Below are 22,638 nucleotides of genomic sequence, written 5' to 3'. Positions count from 1 at the left end.
AGGGGGAGCGTAAATTTGCTCTGCACCTTCCATTGGATTTGTGTAAGGAATCTGAATGTAATTAACAGCTGATCTGCACAGCAGCAGCTCATTACGGCTGCAGGTGGAGCAGTCGGAGCAGATCAAGGGAGGAGATATCTGAGATCATGATAATGTGATGCTGTGCAGTAAGAGTTATGTAGCACAGCACCGACTGTTTTCATATCTACTAATGTTTATGTCCCCAGCGCTGCAGCAATGTTCAACACACCCACAATATTTGCACTTTGATGCAGAGCTAATTTCCCCTTTCTCATGAACTTTATCCTCAAAATCAACGCTCAGCCATCTTGCATCACTTCATGCACGCATCATTACACCACACTGGTTATTGCTGCAAGGCCGCCGTAATAAATGAAATATGGAAATGAGTCTCCTCCCAGTATTAGTAATGCTCTGTCATTGAACATCACGTCAACACGAAACCCATCAAGAGAGCGGCTTTGTGTGCTTCGACATGTTTGAGTCTGTGTCCTCAGAGCATCATGCACTGATCTCTGCACCAGTTTAGTCTACATCAGATCCACATGAATATATCTGCAGGAGGGCTACAGCATATATCATTTAACCATGCAACAGGAAGTGTTGTCGGTTAACAGACCTAAAACACGTCAGGTTGCTACTGTTTTGATGCCAAATGCAAAAAGAAAACTCTGCAGGTTCTCATTTATCAAGAACAATCAGCAAGAAATGTCTGTCTGATTCCACATTTCCATAACAAATATTAATGTGAAATAAGAAACATTAAGTCACAAGAGTCAGATAGGTTGGGATTGAAATATCTCCAATGGTAGCCTCTATCGGTTTAACGCCCAGCCCTAGCCTCAAACTCTGCAGAAATGCTTTATTCTGATGTAGGAATAAAAATGAGAACTCAACCCTAACATTAGTTTTTATTTTAGTACATGCAGAGTAGTACAAGCTGGGTGCATGTTTCTTTAACCTTAAATGACTTGTTGAAATGTGAAATTTTGATCTGTAGCTACAGAGATTATATAGAAAGTGAAGATAACTCATTTTAGAAACCTGATGAACACGACCGTTCTTGTATATCCCTCCCCGAGTACATCACAGCTCTGACTTCAATAAAGTCATCTTAAATGAACAATATATGTAAAACCTTAAATCTCACTGAGCACATAGATCTGCGTGGCTAAAGCTCGATCATGTAGAAATACACACGTTGAGGATTATGTCAAATATCACTGTCCACAGAATCATCCATAAAACCTGAACAACTGCCCGTAATAATGTGCTTCACAAAATGTCACTGCTTCTTCTGTCCCCCCCTCCAGAAGACAAATGGTGCCCTTTAACTGAAAGTCCCCGATGGCTTTTTTCACCCCCTCCGTCATCTGTTCGTCCCCGCAGATTACTCCGCACGCTGAGGAAGAGGAATGTTAAAATGTGGATATTTTCATGCAGAGAAACAAGTCGTTAGCAGAGGAAACAAATAATTATGTGGCGGAGGTTTTTCTCCAGCCGCTGATGAAAGAATTCCCACCGTTACAAAAACACAAGGTTAGTGCTCATGCTTCACCGAGCGATGGGAGAAGAGCAGAAAGAAAGAAATGTTGAAAGGCAGAAGGGGGCATGATTGATTCTGAAAAATGTATTCATCAGACGAGGAAAAATCTCATGCAGAGCAGAATTTGTATCTTATTTGAGGAAAAAACGGCAGAGTTTCTGTGACCTCCTTCCTGTTCAAAACATCCTGTGATTCACATCCACTCCACCAAACAGGACAAAGAAAAAGGAGCTGAGAGGAGTGCACTTAAATGTTCTTTAAAGGGAGCAAAAAGAAACTGATCAAAAAATAACTCTGCAGGTTTGCTGTCATGCACAAAAGTCAGGCTTTTATTTTGGCGGTCAAAAATTGTGGGGCAAAATATGAAGAAAAATACCTGCGTCTCCGCCACCATCATTACTGTAGAAATCTGTGCCTTGCTCCCTGTTTGCTCCTGGTGTTGAGGAGAAAAGTAGAATAAGGGGGAGACATTGAAAAAGAAAAAAAGTCTTTCAGTGGAAAAAATTAAAAAATGTGATTCAAAATGCAGAAAAATGTTATCTCAGGGAGGCAACCGGAGTTTGGAGGGTTCAGAACAGAAACATGTCACAAACAGATGCATCAGATGAAACACTTCCTGTATATGGTCAGTGGGAAGCATCCAATCAGGAGGCTCAGTCAGACATGAAGACATTAGAATAAAAGGAAGTAACGATGACGGCATGCTGATATCAAAATAAAATATGTTTGATGCGTTTTATCGTCTCCCTGAAGTGTCACCAACATCTTGGAGTCTGAACACAACAATCAGAGGTTTTCACGACTGTTCTGGCTTCCACAAGTTTGAAGTAAGACAGACTTTGATGCACGAAAGATTACGTTGCAGACGTTACAGCCTGTTCACCTGCTGCAGGAGGATGAAAACAACTGAAGTCTGCTTCATTCCACAGAACAGATACTGACAGACATCCTCCCTCTTCAGTCTCCTGAAATGTTGCACGTCTCCTCTGAAGCCTCACTCTATGATTTTAACTTCCTCTGCAGCTCAGTGTTCATGCTTTCAGAGTAAAACCTGTGAACTGTGTAAAGTTACAGAACATTAACAGTGAGCGCAGTGTAAATGAAACGACGCTGAAAACACTCCTGAGCGCGTTTACGAATCCACAGACTGACTCTGTGAAACGATGGTATTACAGCTCCTCTATAATGAAATGAAGCCGACATGAAATAAATGTGATACTTCTCAAATAAAAACGTGAACCCTCATCCGTGCGGCCTCAATCGTCCCCTCTCTGTTCACCGGGCCTGTCTCATCGTGCCGCAGCCTCCATGATGTTCCACTGATCGGTAAACGGGTGCAGAATCGCTCTCAACAGGCAGCTAATGTGGCAGCAGAGCAGCACTGGTGGACTGCTTGCACAGTGAGAGAGCAAGCTGCACAAACACAGGCCGGTGCCATGTCGGCGTAACCTGGCCGAGCGTGAACACACACATCTGCTGCAGCTGCTCATGCACAAACACACACGCGCTGGGACAAACACACAACATACAGGAGAGCCTCAATAAAGAGACGACACACGGAGTCAGACAACAAGGTGAAATCAGGAGAGCTGTATCGACCTGAAGTAGTCTTCCTATATAGAAGAGAATAAAGGAGGATTGCAGTTTTTTAAGTACAGCTTTAAGTAAGAAGATGAATGCATGAGACGGTTACCAGCAGGTTGAATCAATAACACTCAGCCTGATGCTCATCATTAGAGATGATGTATGAAAGACAACAAAATAAGAAGTGTTGTTTACCGTCTGCAATCACACTCCGATAGGTAAACAACTGCGTTTGCTTGATTTCCTGTATTTTTCTACCACTGCTTTGAAAACAGCGTGATGCTAACCGAACGCCACATGTCACAAGATTACAGCCTCCAAATGTCACATCCTCACTGCCGCGCTATCTGTCGCCTCTGATGCAGGGATGAGTTTATGACACAGATACCACTTCTCTGTCTCTCTGCCACAACCTGACCCGGCCAGGAGTCATTTCCTCCTCCCTGCATATATAAAAACGCCTCTCATCACCCGCCGTGCAAGACAGAAGCAAAGCCAATGAAAGGAGGAGTCAGTGATTGTGAAGGTGGCGGCGTCTTCCAGCGAAGGGAACCTTCTGGAGTTTATGCACTAATGTTTAACCTGAGCGTGAGTCACTGTGACGCCTGGAGGAAATGTTGGAATTTGGTGACATTTTGTGCAGGGAGAAGCATGCACGAGTCACGGTTATGACTCTGCTGGCAGGAATCATGTGCAGCGTTCATCTTTGTGCAATTATAACAATGAAAAAACTCACCCAGGCATCAAAAAACAGAAATCCTGCACCCACAGATTCCAAGCCAAGTAGAGTACGGCACCAGATGCTCAAAAATCTGAGCTCCTGAACAGGTTTTGGGACTCAGTCCTGCAGGAGTGTGTGGTTTTAATTCCCCTGCAGCTGCAGGACACTCTGCAACTCCTGCCAAGGCATCTGCACCCTCCTGACCTCTATGGCTCCATGAAAAAAAAACTGTGTCACATGTCACCAGATGCAAGGACTTTACCGGACCATGCAGGATCATCAGAGACTTCAAAAACCTGCACACGTTATCACGGCATCCAGTCCTGCAGAACTACAAAACAAGACCTTTAAATATGACAGTTTAAGAGCTAAATAGAGGTAATATCTACAAGCATGCACAGAGAGGTTAGAGTGCTCTGATCAAACTGAGGTAAGCAAACAGAAAGACGGTTCCTCAATAATTCAAATGTTAAATGTAATAACTGTTTGAATCCACAGGGTTGATTCTGTTCCCCTCAGAGCTGCGGCTCTCTGAGTGTTGCACAGATTCAGGCTTCAGGCGACTCTGAGTAAAGGAAGTGCTGACTCCACACCCTATAAATTACATAATCACTGGATGTGTTTGGCATCAAGATGCAACTAAATAAAGTGGAGCTGCAGCGGCTTGGAAAATGCAGACTTACAGCCATTTTCTGTGTGTGTGTGTGTGTGTGTGTGTGTGTGCGTGCCTCGTTTTATCTTTGCCTCTTATAAAGTGCTGCAAAGACTGTTTTAATCTCAGGAGCAGCTTTCTCCAGAGCTGCTCACAGAGCTGAAATATGGGTCTGTTTCAGGGGGTTTGGGATAAATCAGGCTGCTGCTGGAACACGAGGCCGGTGGCGGTGCCTGTGGAGGGCGTGTGAGGGGAACAGGAAGCTGGAGCACCGTGCGTGGTTTTACATTCAGACTGAGCGCTGGGCACTAAAGCAGAACTAATGTGAGAGATGTTGACAATTAAAAAACAGAGAGGAGCATGGTCGTATTGTCTCTCTCTTTTTGAGGAAACATCTTCAGTCTGATTTGTTTTCTGTACAGCGGCATGAACCCAGACTCAGGCAGTGTGCGGCTGCTGCAGAGGCTGATAAAGCTGCTTTACTGCTCCAACACCGGCAACACGAGGCAGCCACTGTGACTGCTTTACATTCTACAGTTTTTTCTTCCTTCTGTGAAATAAAACCCAGACTTTACCTTAAAGTGTGCATTTCATTTACAAGAGGGTTCTTTTACTAAGATTTCAAACCATAAAGCTTTATGAGGGGGAAACATTTGGATTCCGAGTTTGTGAATGATCCTAAAGTTAACTGTTTGTTTGGATGTTGCTAAAGTGTCACTCAGATTAAGACTGGAGACATGTCTAACATGTTTATCTGCAAGGCTGGACTCTAAAATGCAATACCAGTACAGCGATCTGAGCATGCTCAGTCCAGACTCTGTTAGATTTTCTCCTCCAACTTCCAATCTACGACAAAGAGAAGTCGCCTCTTAATCTGAGGAATCACTTGAGATGCATTAAAACTATAAACCCTCCCTGAGCGTCGTCTGGCAGGCTGTTTCCACTCTACACTGGATTTCTGATGAGACCAACTCGAGGGGTTTAAACAGGATGGGCAGCTCTGACGGAGATGGACGTGTTACTCCTCGCTGAGCTCCGACTACACAGACACATTATGATGACTCTGTTCTCCAACGCTGCTCTTACAATGTGAAAGAAGGAGCTCCAGCTCCAAGCTGTTTTATGGCTTCAGTCTTCTGTCTGTTGTGAAGCCAAACTGAAGAGGTCAAAGGTTAAAGCTGTGCTCTGCCAATAAAGAGATCTCACAAAAAAACTTTGGACACAACACCAAAGCAAAGCTTTTAAAAAAATGAAACACAAACCAAGATAATGTTTGCAAATCCAAGAGTTCAGCTTCAGAATCCAATATTTCTGTTTTGCAAATCAAAGAATATTAAGAATTGTAAAATCCTGCTTTTGAATCCAAAAGTTGCGTTTTGCAAATCGGAGTTTTGATTGAAAATTCAGATTTTTCTCTGCAGATGCAAAACTTTGCTTGAAAATGAAGAGGATTTATGGGAAAATCCAGAAGTTTCACTCACAAATTCATTTGTTTCTTCTGCATGTTCAAACATTAAGCGAGCAAATCTTCTGTTTGCATATTTGAAAGTACAAAAACAAATATTGCAAATCCAAAAGTTTAGAAATGTTAAATTTTTCTGTGCAAACTTAAGTTTTGTGCCTTAAAACAGGCCTCAAGCAGGACCAGACTCACATTAGACACACATCTGCTGAGACCGTGTTGGAGAGAGCACGTCCACAGCAGCAGGAACCTACGAGACAAGGGACCTCAGAGACTCCAGATGAAATAGAGGGGAGGTGTGCTCTCCCTACCTAAGGCTTTGCTGTTCCACTTACACCTGTGGAAGGGCAGGGAGCTCCTAGAACAGAGTTATACCTCCAAATATCAGTTATTACATACAAGTAGTTAATTCTCTTTAACGAAAGAGGTCCTGACTGAAGTATGTTAAACTCTACTGTGGGAAAAACAACCAAAACTTGAAGTACCTGGAGCAGAACCAGACAGTTTTGTTTTTGGTTTCATGCAACATGAAGACAAAAAGATAACCTCCCTCGTTTGGTTCACTTTCTCAGAGAGGAGCGAGGAGTAAACGCTCACATTTTCTCTCCTTACGAAGGTAAAAACTTTTTGTTTTGTTGCTTTCTTTTCAGTGGAAAGGCTCAGCTGACCTCTCTGAACACAGCAGCTCTCTCTGTTCTCTGAAATCCATTAAAAACAGCTTGGAGACACGGTGCTGCACAGACTAATGCTGTGAATCATGTTTTCACTAAAGCTGGTCGAGGAACCTTTCAGAAACCTGCTGGATTAATGGATGAAGCCACCGTGGGCGAGCTCAACAGCTGGAAGAGTCTGAAATTTAGACTCGGAGTGTGACATGAAACAGGAATCTATCACAGAGGCTGGTAATTCTTAGTACACAAAACCTGCTTATGATGTTTGATTAACTCTGAGCTCTGTCACCACAAATGCTTCAACTGGGCAACTCTAATCTTAAGGACGGCTGTTTTTAAAGATCTGGTGAATGAAGGAATTATCTCTGATGCTTTGGGCTGTTGGAGGCTCTCAACAAAACAACAAACAAACCATCACATCAAGGAGGAATCAATACTTCTCACCACTCTAGTCATTGAACTGACCGCAGAGCTAATAACCAGAGAGGACGAAAACAAAGGAGGAGAAAGCAGTTCTGAATTATGCTGCTGAGCTACAAACTCAGGATGTCAGAGAATCCTTTTCTGCAAGAATGATCCTGATGTGCAAACTCTACTATCTACAGGTGTTTCCTTCATCTTTCCTTCTAGTTCCTTCCAAAATAAAACCCAGAGCATGCATAACTTTGTCTCAACTTTGCACTGTCAGGACGCACGAGAGAGACTCTGGATCCACATAAGTCCTCTGAAGCTATCTGGTTTCTGTTTGGATGCGTCTCTCTCCTCTAGTGTGATGGTGTTTCATATGAAGCAGCCTCTGCGTGTGATGTAAACCAAAGACAGCCATGCATTGTTTTGCTTTCTGCTGGAGGCGGGGCTTAATTGTGCTGATGGGGTCAGGTGAGTGCGTTAAAGGCACCATATGCTGCTGCTGCTGCGCTTCCTTTCATGCATATGTTGGTGAAATAAAGCTGTGTGAGTGTGTTTTAAGGTCGGCATTGTTTATGTGTTTGAAGCGTGTTCATGCAGCTGTTCTGTCTTTCTGCAGCACGTTCGCTCATGAGCAGCATCTTCCCTCTGGACTGGATTTGCTAAAGGAAACTCTTCCTGCAGATTGTTGTGAATGAAGCACTTTACGGTCTAACAGGTGGTTAAATATGCTAAATAAAAAACAGTCAATGAAATAATGATTTGATATTTATCCTGATAACATCTTTTCCAGTATCGCCCAGCTCTACATGCAACTCTCTTCTAAGAGATCCTTTCAGAAAAGAGGTGCACAAAAAATCCTTAATACTAAGATCTGCACTCGTCTATCCGACTACAATACCTTTTTTTTTTTTGGAGCACTGAATGATTTGAGAAAAGCCCCCGACCGTGCACCAACACAGGATTGTGAGATTATCCTCCTCCTGCACTTTTTAATCTGCCCTGTACTGAGGAGCTCTGACTAAATATAGAGCTGAGCTGTCAGAGATATCACACACACACACTCACACACACACAAACACACACACACACACACGTTAATGTGCCTCACTTTCCCTCCTGACCTGCAGACACGTCAGCTTTTGTTCCACACACTCTAACAGGACACGTTGAAACTCTGGCTCTGCCTGGGTGGCTCCAGTTCAGCACGGGATCTTCCGACTCTGTTTTTAATCTCACCCTGGACTTCATTAGGCAGAGCTCTAACCAGCTCTTTAAGGGGATCTGTGTTTCTCTCTTTCAGAGCTTTTATTTCAGAGACAGCTGGAAGAATGTGGAGACAGAAATTAGAGTTATTCCAGCAAACAGGGTCGTGAGAAATGAGTTGTTTCTCACAAACATGACCTCTCCTTCTTCAGCCTCAGATGTTTCTTCCTCTGGGTTCACACTGTTTGCATGATTTAAACCTCATCCAATCCCTCTAAATTCTCACATATTTTGGTGCAAGAGGTACAAAAAGTTTTGGAACTGCTCCTTTAGATCCCTTAAAGGGAAACCCTCCTCACCTCCTAACCTTTTCTTTTTCCTCACCAAAAAAGAAGACAGAAACTCTACATCAGCTCTGAACGTTTCTCTGCAAAGTCACAGAAAACAAGCATCAAACTCTTTGAACCAGATCCAGGAGTCGAGTGGAGTCATCGACCGCTCCCTCATCCTCACCCTAACCCCAAACAAGAACCGAAATACCCCCTCTGTTTTCATCCAGGACAATAATCTGGATCACAGACTTCCCTGTCAACTTCCCCTGAACTCTGCAGAAACCCGCAGAAGACTTTGTTCCTGGCAGGTGTGCACACGCAGGAGTGATTTCACGCTTATACAAAACAAGACGGGGATTTGGGGGTTCGCTTTGCTGTGCAGGAGAGCCAAAACGCTGCTTTGATGCTTCGCCATGACAAATAAATACGATAACCACTTTGCTTGTTTGATGAATCATTTACATCGAGTGGATAAATCTGTGGACGGGCTGAAATATGTGAACTCAGCTAAACATATTTCACAATAAGGGCTTAGAGAAAGATGGATCCTGTTGGGCTTTTACTTTGAAACATTTGAGGAGAGTCTGAGGAAACGCACCTTGAGATAATGTGTTGGTAAAACTGTGTAAGTGCAGATGTGACAGGAGTGTAGAGGTTAGTTTGGTTCAGATGTTGATGGGGAAACTATGACTGTGTTATGATGCTGCAGCAGGCAACAAAACAAATCCCCTGCATGTGTCTAAGCAGGAATATTCAGGTACAAGTAGATCACAAGTTACAAGTCAAACAGAGTCTTTGAAATAAGGATGGAGAGAAGACTTACCGTCCTCTGTGGGGACGTAGATGTTCAGGTAGAGGCAGTCCTCGCTCTGCTCCTGCACGTAGGTAACCACTGTATCCAAGTTAGCTGTGAACCACACTGGCAGCATATCATTGAGTAAAAAGCGATCCTCCAAGAACTGAGGGCAAACTGGAGCAAACTGAGTAGCATTCCTGATCCCCGGCCAGGACATCGGCGGCTCCGGCGCCTGGAACCTCCGCTCTCCTGTGGGAGCGAGTGCATACGGGATCCCCAAATACTGCTCCACCGGCCCCAGGATCTCGTTGGGTAATGTAACCTTCACTCCTCGCAATTTCCCATAATTAGTAGTCACGACGGGATGCTGCTGGGTCTGAGCCGCCGCCACCACAAAGATGGCTGCCAGCCACACCCACAGCAGAGGGATGACCCCGGCCGTGGAGCGACACATCCATGAAGGGCGTCCGGACATGCTCCTGTGGTGCTGAGCCTGAGCCTGAGCCTGAGCCTGGCGGGACGTGGTCACGGTCCACCCTCGGGTCCTTCTTGGTGCCCCCCCCCTACCCCTCCACCTAGATACTTCCTGTTCCTGCTCAGACAGCGAGCTGAGCGACGGAGCTCCAGCCCAATGAAGCAGATTTCTCTGAGCTCCCCATTATGAGAGCCTGTGTGGAGATCTGCAGCCACTGTGCGCCCTCGTCCAGAGCAGGAGAGAGCTTAGGACTCTCTGGAATCCACTGTGATCCAGTATCCTGCAAGAAAAGATAAAAACAGACACATGTTATGTTTCTGCATATATATCGCAATCCATGCAATGATGCAATGATGCAAACCAAGCAGGAACTTCAGCAGCTGGAAAATGAAGTAGAATAAAGCTGTAGTTCCCTGAGTGTCCACTAGAGTGTGTCTCCTGCAGTGAATCAGTCCCCATAGAGCCCCATGTTAAAATGTTACAGCACAAGTTCTGCTCACTCAGATGTTTCCTCTGCCGTCTTGAAATCATCTCACAGACATTTATTCCAAAACTCGACGACACGCCAATCATTAATTCAGCGACTGGAGTCTCCTCACATTACCCCTCGTCTTATGATGTGCTTTAAATACACATCTCTACATATTATGAGTGTTTAGGTTGAAAACGTCCCGCCTGACTGCTCCAATCAGAAAGCGCTGATTAATTAGCGTCTCACTCATATAACAGTGGCTGTCACTCACGCTCAGGCTGAATCAATTATTAAATCTCACGCTGACCGGCACCGACTCCTTTCTGATATCAAATATAAATGAAAAGGCTGCATGAATAAATGAGAGGCGTTCTGCTAATAGAGTCAAAGTACATGCCAATCTTTGCCGGCGAGATTTTCAGACTAAACAGTTTTCAACACGGATTAATGGGACAGAACCGAAAGGATTCAAGCTGTTACTGAGGATCTGTCATGCAGGCCTGTCAGCCTCCGAAGACACCAGCTCAGACGAGTCAGAGCTTTACAAACACTGAGGAAAATCCCTCTCAAAGTGGAACTCTGGTTTTCCTAAAACCACCATCTTCTGATTATTCGGGGTCTTAATGAACGATGGAGTTGTGTTGGACGAGTTGACACAAGTGACGGCTGCAGTTTCATCATGGAGACAAACAATGCAAAAATGATGCTCTCTATGTCCGAGAGGACGGCGTGTTTGCAGACAGAAATAGACCAGGGAGTTGATTGTCTCCCTCTGCCTTGACCTGATTTCCTGTTAAAGTCTTTCCTGTCCTGAGTGAATAAAATGATTTCTCTACGTCTCTCCGTCAGATTCCTGTCTACACTTCACCTCCTCATTACGGCGAGCAGCATCTTCACCTCTCAGCCAGGAGGCTCTGGGAATCAAACCCTCTCTGTGTTTGAACAAACTTTGAGAAAACCTCTGCAGCTCTGTAACCCCCCTGTTTGTTTTCCTCCCACAGTCACAGCTGTGTGTACCCTCTCTCTCTCTCTCTCTCTCTCTCTCTCTCTCTCTCTCTCTCTCTCTCTCTCTCTCTCTCTCTCTCTCTCTCTCTCTCTCTCTCTCTCTCTCTCTCTCTCTCTCTCTCTCTCTCTCTCTCTCTCTCTCTCTCTCTCCGTGCACTCTCTCCATCTTGTCTCCTCTCTTTCACTTTCACAGGCTTCCCTGTTTCGGGCCATCTGCCACCCCAGGATCCCTCTCTTCTCTCTCCTGACTGTCGGTGCCACAATCCAGATGTTTGGATCTGGGTCTTCATCCTCCAGGAGCTCCAGCGTCTCTCTGACTCTAACTCTGCTGTGTATATTCGTCCTTGTGTCTCTCTTCCTGAGTTTGTTCTACACTCCTCTCCGGTGGGATCAAGTGCTTTTTGAGCATTTTGTCCTTTTCAAGGATTGCATGTTGAGGTGAGATTGCACGTCTTAGATCTATTTGAGTTTGTCACTTTCCTCTCTTGTAGTTTGAAGTGATTTTTTTTTTAAATCTATATTTTTCTATCCACGGTGGTCCGTATTCTGACCTTGCTACTCTGTTCTTTATTGTTGTCCTTCCTCGGTTCTCCTTCTGCACTTTATTGTATTCCTCCCTTCTAAAACTTTTGTGTTTTGGAGCTGCTGCATGTTTCCATTTTCCAAATTACTGGCCTGAGGTCGAGGGCATTTTATGCACCAGTGGAGGTGAGATAAGATTGCTGCACAAATATGGAAGGCGATGAAAAGCATTCATGAAAGCATGAATGAGAAAGATGCAGTCATATCAGACTGTGCATTCATAAATTAAAAGATAAAACTGTGAGATTTAAAGTGCTATAAGCTTCATAAACTTGAATACATCTCCAAACAAAAATGCATTCGTGCACAGTCTGTCTCCGATCCACTGCGGTCCAGGAACGGCGCACGGAGCAGGACCGCCGGACAGCTGGAGTCATGTGGCCAAAGCTTTCCTAAGGTAATTGCTGAATCAAGGATCATCCTCCTCCTCTCCTCATAACACAGAGACACAGCCGGAACACAACAGAGCGGATCCAGTGGAAGTTAACACATTGACTAGAATAGAAACCTGTCAGATCCGGAGCAGTGAAGGATCTGAGAGGTAGAATTTGTCCGTGAGTGCTACTTACAGCATCCTGCAGCAACAGGCACTCACTAAAATGCCAAATGCGCATTCATCCACTGCAGAAAGTAGTCCCTCAGAATCCCAATTGACCTCCTATTTGAGCAATGATTCACAAACTGTCCCGCTGAGCTTTTATTCCAGACTGAAACATTTCATTATAAAAGCTGAAAAAGCTTCTAAAGCATCAGACATGAAGAGTCTGCAGCGCTGAATAAAAAAAAAAGTCTGAACTTTATTTGTAAAATTCAATAACCAACCAGGTAGAGGAGGAAAACATGACGTTTTGTAAATTGGGGCGAACCAACCCTTTAAGCTGAAAAAGTTTTCCCATCATGCCCTGAGGCTCATCTCAGAGCCAGCAGTGTTGTTTCTATGGTAACAATCACTGACAACTGGCAGGAATGGAGGCAAAGATGTCTCAGAGTTTTTGCTCCACTAACAAGGGCGTGGAGCCATTGACGGGGAGAGTGCAGACAACAAACCCTTAAAAATATTTCTGGAGGAAAACAGTCTCTTAAATTTCTGCTGCTGCTCCTCTGAAGCCTGAAAAGTGTCCCTGAGCCGTCACTGGAGGAGGGAGGAGATGCATGAGTTCAAGTATGATATAAAAACACTGTCTTAAAGAAATTAGAGGAGGAGCTCAGGGTGAATCCTGGTCATCAGACAGGACACATGCTGTTTAGGCTTCTGTGGTCGACTACACACGGCTCAGCTTTCACTGTGAAGCTGCAGAGTTTCAATATTGCTGCAGTTTGAAACACTAAATCTATACTTCAGCTTATGTTTGCAGAGCTCAGTTTACACTCCAACATAAACATACACATCCTCATTACTCTGCTGTGATGTCCCGCTACTGTAGATACAAATGAATTTGGTAGTAACACCTGAATCCAGGTCACAACAAGGGTCTGGGTCCTGATAGAGGTCGGGTTTTTACATCGTGAAGATCAGGTTTTGGCCGTATAACACATGCAGTACATAAACACTGTGTGTGTGCATGTCTAATCCAAAGTTTCTCAGTGAACCGTGCAGGAGAAATCTAATCTTCTCCACCTTGATGTGATAGAAACGTCCTTGATGCATGCGCTGTGGTCAGCTCAGAACAGTGAGAGTGATCATTTATTCTCACACCCCTCAGTGTTCCCCTGGAGAAATGAAAACCTCCAGGATCCGCTGGCTGAAAAAGGACGTCCAAATAAGAACCCGTCTAATTGAGATGAGAGTGTGTTCGGTTGCAGAAGCTCAGTCAAACATGCTGCGAGTCCGCCGGGTCACAGATCACTGCTTCGTTAATGGAGCGGCTCCACAAAGTGTCACCAGCTCGGGGACAGAGCTGTGCGTGTATTGATTAAGCTGACTGTGAGGTAATATCACAGCATGGACGGACATGCATTGTTGACATTTAAAGAGTATTATGTCCATTTGTCTCAGCCGGAGGATGACAGAACTGTACTGCATGAGGAGGCTTTGATATTTACAGAGAGATTATGAAGCAAATACACAATGATGCAGGGTCTGGAAATGTGTCCGGTCTGTCTGAGAGACGACAAGAAGTAAATTGTTACATGAGAGTTTTTTTTAAATGGAGTCCAATTTAGAGCAGGGCAATATTGAAAAAGATGTAGTCATGATAGACATCATATCATTATTTCATTTAAATTTAAAGGCAGATTTTTGGTCCTGACTGAGAGTTGAAGAAACCAGATGGTTTGTTAGCTTGTATCTGGATTTAGCTCTCTAATTATCGCCCAGCCCTAGTCCAATCCCAACATGACTGAGGCAATCCTGCATGGACCGGCTGCAGAAGTTGCAGGGAATATTTTGGGAACCAAGATCACAGCTCTGCAAACATATTTTAAATGCAACATAAGAACAGGAAGCAAGACTGACCATAAATCCCCTCACACTAAAAACTAATTCAGGCTCACTTCCTGCAATGAGACTTTACTTTACTTAAAAGACCAGAGTGTGAAAGAGTCTGCAAGAGGTAACTTCTTATTTCTGAGTTCAACTGTTGTGCTATCATATGCAGATGATGTGAAGTCAGAACAGAAAACTGATTCCATCTCCCAGAAACTGAGAGACACAAAAAAGGTTGTCTTATAATAAAGTCATCAGTCTGCAGAAGTTGATGTTTGCATAAATCAAACCTTCCTAAATGCATCATGTAAGCAGCTTTAGGCCCTCTATCACTTCAGAACACAGCACGCTTCTGTCATGTACACAACGTGACAGACACTGTTGCATTTAATTAAATTACCACAAACTAATTGCGTGTAGAATCTGGAGCCTTTACGTCCCCCGAGGGTCCGGGGCTGCTGCCCACTTTGGCCAGTTGGTCATCAAGCTTTGCTGCCAAGAACATAATTACGGGGGATAAATACTAAATCCTTTAAATATTTATTTTGCTGGCCGAAAATTGGTCAAATTGAAAATGACTGACTCTATAAATAATAAAAGAAAGTCTATAGAATAAGCAAGCTCTGACCTGAGAGGCTCACGGCTTATCCTGTGAAAGCAGAGTCTAAACTCGCCCCGGGTTTCTCTCGTGTTCAACTCCAGTGAAACTTCAATAAAGTCTCATTAACAGTATCTCCTTTCAGTGTTACTATGTGCAAGAATAGAAATAATAAATCTTCATGTTTACCCCTCAGCCTCTCCTCTGTGCACTGACATTATGCACATTTGCATATTAATTAGGGAGCTGATATTCTTGAAGGTGCTTTAACTCTTAAACGCTCCGAGCTCGAATTAATAACCCCAGTGCAGGAACATGAGCACGCTAACGGGTTGTCCTTTTCAACCAGGGCGCTAAGTTTACATACTTTACTGTGGTAATGAGTCTGAGGGGCAGGGATCATCAGGAGGGCTGCAGCAGATGGATTCAGAAGGTGGTACCCGGCCAATCATCAACAGCCAACAGGATGTTGGAAGGAAGAGGGGCGGGGCTTGAGGACACTGGCCTGCAGCATTGTGTTTGTTTACACCCGTGACTTTGATCAAATCAATCAAACATGTCAGACTTTGTGACTGGAGGTCATGAGGTGACCTTGATGTGACCTTGTTGGGATTGATTTTAGGGGCTAATTGGTCCAGACACATCAGGCTCTAATCGTGCACATAAGGTGGCGTCTGATCTTTGCATAAGTGTCTGACAACATCACAGAGAGGATCCCTGCAGACATAGACCTTGAAGCCAGAAGCAGTCATAACATCGCTCCCCTCAAAGCCACCAGACTCCTTTAACCAAAACTACTCAATCCTGCTGAGCGTGGGAGTTGTTGATCGACAGCTGCATTCTGGTGTCATCGAATGTCACATAAATATCCTGTTGGATCAAACTAACCAATGAAATCACAGAAGTTGCACACAGCACGAGTATGCTAAACAATAGAGACGAACAGTGCACAGCAACTCCTGTGCTCTGTTATCATGGGGAGTTTCTGGTCCAGCATATCCTGGTTGGTTGGGTTCTCTTTGACTGTTCTGTTGTTCAGAATTAGCTTTTATACCTTAAAGGACAAGAGCAGGACACATCTGAGAGGTATGGGTAGAGGTAGATACACAACTCCCATGCTCTGTGAGGTACATCCTTGTTTTTATCAGTCAGAAGGATGTAAAGGCTGTTTCTGGTTTTACCAAAGCAGCTAACTCATCCAGAAGAGCTCTCTTTTGTCAGTGTTTCCTTAAAAACTTCCCCTTTAAAAATAAAAACTGTGCCTTTATGTTGCTACAGTAGCTCCATGTGTGTTTGCTGTATCATGGACATTATGGCGGCACCCTATTCAGTGTATATTTCCATGATTGCATTATTTCCCTCAGTGTGTGTGTGAGTGCAGACGCAGGCTGTTCGTCACCGGCTGTTTGCCCACTAGAGCGGTTACATAATAATGAAATTTAGCACCAATATGAAGAATATCAGCGTCTGTGTCGGCCTCACACAGCAGCAGCACAGGAATCAAACAGAGAGAGGGGCTGAATGAGAGCCGCTCTGCACAGGTTGAATTGTCTCTCATTGTTCACGGAGGTTATGTGCTTGTGAATGCGTCTGCGATAAATTGACACAGTGTACGCTGTTTGTAATAATGGGGCGTTTTATGATAAAGCGTCCTTCAGGCGGCACGGGGTGAATGCAGAGCGCGCTCAGTGCCTCTCCTCGACAGAAGCTCACAGGAGATTGTGAACATTGTTCCTCGCTCTTAATGATTATCGGAGATAACTCATGAATATCAATGAAGGAGAAGGATGTCATTTGCATTTCAATCATAATGAAATGATCCTGTCAAAGGCTCCCTGTCCCCCTGCACATGTCACTGACTATGGACTGCTGCAGATCATAATTAGCTCCATATACAGGCTGTGTGCAGTATATTATATATTCAGAATGATGAGGTTTACACATCAGGATGGAAAGCCCCTGAGGCGTCTTTACGAGGATTACCAAGGCCATAAAACTTTGTTTTTATGCATCTTTTTAGATACAGAATCATCTTTAAAGTGACACTTCAACAGCAGATACAGCTACTTCAGTTAAACTTTATGCATCAGAGGAAGAAGCCTGCACAATTCAGCTTGAATGCATTGTTATTATGTGGAATTTTACACATTTTATGTCACTCACATTGGGGAAAAAAATGCTGATTGAGGTTTAAATGAAAGGTTGTTTGTAAATCTTGTCATTTAACTAAAATAAGGAAATGTTGGCGGCTTGTTGGAGGAACTGTTGAGGATGCTGGAAGCTCATTTCTTGAAATTATTCTGAGCTGCTTTAAAAGACTTCTTTAAAGAAATGTCAACATTTAAAACATGCATCCTGAATATTCTGCAGCCTTTAGACTTTAATTCTGCAGCTTTTATGATATGATCAACGTTTAAAATAAATGCAAAGAGCTGACAAGTGTTGAATGCATGAGTAGATATAAATGCAAATCAATGCATCTGATCTCAGTGAGAGGTCTCACAGCAAAGATCCTTCCAAATCTAAAGTTGGGCCTCTATCTGATCTGTTTCTTTCCCTACAATCTAAATAAATACTGTCATTTGCAGAGGCAGCATCACAACATATGCAAACATCCCTTGAATGCAGAGCTGCTTGTGTATATCTAATAAGATTCAGAGTGGATACAAGTCATTAAAATGCACGTTCTGCATGTCTGGAAAGCAACAAAACAAAAACACTTTGTGATTTAATAAAGAAAAACTCCTGATGAGATCACGAACAGATGCGGGAAGCTTCACTAATTCTCTCAAATTTCAGCTCCAATCCAAACATAAGGGGGCGACTGAAAGCATCAGGATGGCTTCAACAAAGAGCTTGTCAGATCGTTGAATGGTATCTGAACCTCCCACACACGCACACACACACACCTACAGAAGACAATCAATCAGATCCACTTCCCTCTCTCTCTCTTCCTCTCTCTGTATTTGGGAGAAGTTCCTCTTGTTTCAGAGATCAGATCATCTGGCCCAAACGTTGCTGAGTTTAGAACTGATTCTGTCTTACACAGCTTGGAGGTTGCTACATGAGCATGTTTGATCCAGCCTGAGGTGCCAAACTTCCGGGTGAAGTCACATGACTACATTTTGGTTTTAAATGCATCACTTCTGCAACACTAGCATCCACTTTTAACTTAATACACTTCATTAAATAAACTTTCAGGATGTGGGTTAAGGAAGAACATGGAGACAAGTTCTGCTGTGCATTTCTGACTGAATACACTGAATAAACATGATGCATTCACTGCACTGTGGGAAACAACATCACTCTGCCTGTAACCCTTAGTAATCTTAAAGGGGAGAGCACAACTCAAAACAATACTCTACTATACTGAGATACAGAATACAATTTTATATGTATTGATATTGACTGATATGGAAAATTTAACATGATAACATCTTCTTCAATATCGGCCAGCTCTACCAGGAGGGTCACAGGTTCAAGTACTGGTATTGACCAATGTATGGAAACTGGGCTGGGAGCTGGAGAGGTGCCAGTGAGCAAGGCACTGAATGGTGCATGTCAAAAGGACCCTCAGCCTTGACATGCAGACTCTGGGGTGCTGCTGACTCCACTCTCTGTATTGTGTGTCTAATATTTTGGCCTACATATTCAGGAGGGAAGGTTTTCTTTAAGCTATCCTGTGTCCAGTAGTGTTAACAGCCCCTTTATGTACCTCTTTCCACCTTCCCCTGCATGCAAAGTGTTCCTGAACGTCACGTGATCTGTGTTTTCAGATAAGCAAACAGAGATTAGCTCTGAAGCTGTGCAGAAACACTCACTTACATGAAGAGCTTTTTAGACGACGAAAAGGAAAATGTTAAATGTAAATGAAGGGCCGAAAACAGATCCTTGTTTACAGGAACGAGCCTCGCTTCAGGCTGTTTGGTTATTTCACCCAGCACTAGATGAGGTGCCACATGTTCGTATTTGTCCTTCAGTTTGTGAACGCCGATGACAGCCACATATTAAAACAAACAAATTAACTTTGAGACGGAGGCCAGGATGAATGCTACAACAGGAAATAACTGCACTACTTTCCTAAAGATGACAAGGACGAGTTTACAGATATGTAACATCCATTTTACTGCCAACCCCATGACTGCAGCACACACACACACACACACACACACACACACACACACACACACACACACACACACACACACAAAGAGAGGCCTAGTGGAGCTATAAGTGTGTGTATTTGTCACAGATCAGGATGTCTCACTGTGCATTAATCCCTCCTTCACAGCTCCCCTCACTCTGCACACAATAAAACACATTAGTCACACACACGCTCCATCATGGCAACCCAACATCTTACACAACCCTATGCCTCTACCTGTGAGTCATGCCTCTGTGTGTGTATGTGTGTATGTGTGTGTGTTTAGCACATCAACCCTGACCTGTCAGATAAACATGTTAATATAACGTATGACAGGAGGCCAGCAGGGGCCGGGATGATGAGGGTAAAAACGGAGCAGTAATGAAGCTGCTCGCTTAGATCCTGCTTCAGATGTCTTGATTTCTTGGTTTTTGAGAAACAGCAGGGCAGATGTGGGTCAGCGTGAATTTAATAAGATTCAAAGTCAACTCTGAGTGCCTGTTTTTTTTTTTTTACAAAACCAGCACTCACTATTCTCCCACAAAGAACAAAACCAATTTCCTGCATTGGTCCCCTGACATGTTTTTATTCCAGGAATCCTTGATATGATTTGGAACGTGCAGGATGAGGGGATTGCAGAGCTTTGCACAGCATGATGTGTGCATGTTTGAAATATTTGACTTTTTCATTTCTGAATGACCTGAATGTGTCAGTGCAGTTTGTGGAAATTGGATTAAAAAAATCTCAGGAGAGGAGGAATGATTGAAAGAGGAGTGATTGTTGTACTTTTTTTTTTGTTTTACAATAAAAGGCAGATTAATAAAAGTAGGAATGTCCTGATCTCAAAATGTGAACATTTCAGGGAGGGTAATCTTAGAATGAAGTCTCCTACAGTCCCTCTGAGGTGATTGTACACCTGCATGGCCATTTTTTTTCTCCCTCTGTGCTAAAGATGGCGAAGGAAGGCAGCCTTTCCTCTAGAGCAGAACACGGCTGTGATGAAAAAAGGAGGCAGATATTAAATTTTTTGAGAATAAATCCATTTGAGACACATTCATCAACCATTTTGCACCAGCAGATCCACCTGAGCAGGTTTTCAATACAACATAAATGTTGCACCAACACCTTTTCAGACTCATTCTGCAGCTTCTCATGACTTTCTGCATCTTTGCCCTCATGCAGGAACCTTCTTCTTCTTCAATCCACCCCAAACATGATCATTTAATTTTGCAGCAGGTGTGTGCATGACAACACACACACGCACACACTATCACACACACACACACACACAAGGTCATCCCATGTTAAAGCAGCAGCATCAGCCTGTGGGAATCTGTGGCTCCTCTGCAGAGGGAGTGTGAATGCCACCCAGAGTGAATACAAGCTGAAAATCACAGCATTAGCAGCGGTGTAGCTGTAAAAAAATCCTGCTCCAAACCCCACTCAGTCTTTCACCACCACCCCACTCTTTAGTCCCCTTCCCTGAAAAACCCACATCCAGATATCCACACCACCATCTTGTGGCTGCTCGGGAAGAGACGCGCGCAGTGAGAGGGCTGCTTTCTGGAGATGCCCGGAGATCTCTCTCTCTCTACCTCTCTCTCCCTTTCTCTCTGTCTCTCTCTCTGCTGCTGCATCTCAGACACAAAAAGAGTTGTGCACAAATGCAGGTATGAAAAGGGCTTTAAACGCTTTGCCATGTTGAAGGAAAACGCTTCGTGCTCTGCGTCCTGTCGCATTAAAGTTAACCGAGCTGTTGCACCGACTTTGGTTAACGCACCATCACACACACACACTGTCTGCGCAGAGAAAACGCTAAAAACACTGATTCACACATCAAATAATAGATTATTCTTCATGTGGAGGCTTCAGATCCTTGGAATCAGAGCCCGTTGTGTTGGGTGCAGCGTTTTATCCATCATTCTGTCATCGTTTAGGCAACAAATCATCAGCTGGAGTCAGGGGAAAGTGCGCAAGAATGAGCCTCCACTGCTCCGGGGTCTTTCTCGATTAAAAACCTCAAAATGTAGCCTCATTGTTATCATTTTTCACGCTACATCTCATGGATGGAATCATGATCCAGCTGAGATAAACAGTAAATGTGTCAGGATTAGCTTAAGTGTCCGGACAAGCCGCCAGAGGAGCAGAGAGGAGGGGGTCAGCGCAGGAAAAACGCACAGAAATCAGCAGCTCGTCTATAAATTTTGCTCTGTTTCCTTGCTGGAGGAAAAAGCCCGACAGCTCTACTCACCTCAGCCAGGATCCGCGCCGTGTCACTCCCCTCTGTGCGCCAAAAACACCCCACATACGCAAAAAAACCCACAATAAAGTCCACGTCCAGCAGCCTGCCGCTCCGCAAATCCAAAGTCAGAAGCGCAGCAGTCCCGAAGCACTGAAGGCAGCCCAACTATACGTCCTGTGTGCGTGTGTGTGTGCGTGCGTGAGTGTGTGCGTGTGTGTGTGTGGTGCGGGAGAATAGAGATTCGGCTTTATCAGCGCAGAAGATGTTTCAATGAGTCATTGCAGAGGCAACGGGAACGCTGCTGAATCTAATTGCTCTCATAGAGAGAGTGTGCTCCGAGGACAAGATTAGAGAGAGAGAAACCAGGTCTCTCTCTCTCTCTCTCTCTCTCTCTCTCTCTCTCTCTCTCACTCTCTCTCTTTCTCTCTCTCACTCTCACTCTCTCTCTCTATTGGACTACACGGCCTGAAATTTACTAAGCCTGCAGCCAATGGATTGCCGCATTCTCTCCATCACCCTTAACCAGCCGCTGTGTTGTGGCAGCTCTGGCATGGTGCGTGCAACATGGCACCGGCTGCTCCACGGACCAGGACCCGGGTACTCCCGAGGGTCCACCTCACAGTAGAGCGTGAGAAATGCTTCCCAACATGATGATGATGTAAGAAAAACTGATTTTTCCAACTTCTTTTGGGTTGAATGCCTGTTGATGAGCAGAAGACTGCTGCCAGGGCTGGATTAACCCAATTCAGGTGCCCCGGGGCCAACACAGCTGTGGGGCCCCTCACTCTTCTCCATATACTGGTTTACATTTAACCCTTTTATTCAGTTAAACTCAGCTTCCTTTCTCAAAAACATCAAGGCGGGTCGAGATGACACATCACCTCTTCCTGTTGACACTGTGGCAAAAGCGCTGTATCCTGCTAGCATTCTGAATCAGTTAACAACATGGAGGATATTTCTAAAACTACATCTATTTCATTTGGAGAGCATAACTTTAGATCAGTGCAAGGCAGAGAACTCAAGAAGACGCCGCAAACACGAACCACAACACGGTCCCTGAACGTCAACCGATTTGAAAAGTCACAGAAGACCTTTATGAGGCCCTGCGTCAGTTTATGCAACGTGCCAACAGAAAAACACAGATGTTCTGACATCACTGTGTCATGAAAACGTTCCCTCTCATCTTCATTCATCCTGCAAGGAGGAGGAGACCAAACCTGTGGGATTTGGAAATGCCTGTTAGTTTGAATAAATACAAAGATATCCTGCACTTTGTTGCACACTCACATAAAGATA

General features: G+C 44.2%; 1 protein-coding gene across 2 annotated transcripts in view; it reads right to left on the bottom strand.

The window, feature by feature from the left end:
• nlgn4xa (neuroligin 4 X-linked a) overlaps nucleotides 1–22,638 on the bottom strand; it is a 104,308-nt gene that overhangs the window by 52,776 nt on the left and 28,894 nt on the right. Inside the window, exons 8-9 of one of the 2 annotated variants that reach the window (XM_034677615.1) lie at nucleotides 9,427–10,154; nucleotides 1,944–2,000 (exon numbers count right to left, since the gene is read on the bottom strand). In XM_034677615.1, coding sequence (XP_034533506.1) covers nucleotides 1,944–2,000; nucleotides 9,427–9,874 — 505 coding nt within the window. In that variant the 5' untranslated portion in view covers nucleotides 9,875–10,154. The remainder of the gene's footprint in view (nucleotides 1–1,943; nucleotides 2,001–9,426; nucleotides 10,155–22,638) is intronic. The other variant, XR_004630145.1, reaches the window with a different exon arrangement.

The sequence above is a fragment of the Notolabrus celidotus genome, chromosome 24 (genome assembly GCF_009762535.1).
Source record: "Notolabrus celidotus isolate fNotCel1 chromosome 24, fNotCel1.pri, whole genome shotgun sequence".
Classification (NCBI taxonomy): domain Eukaryota; kingdom Metazoa; phylum Chordata; class Actinopteri; order Labriformes; family Labridae; genus Notolabrus; species Notolabrus celidotus.
This window is presented reverse-complemented; position numbering and strand designations above follow the sequence as displayed.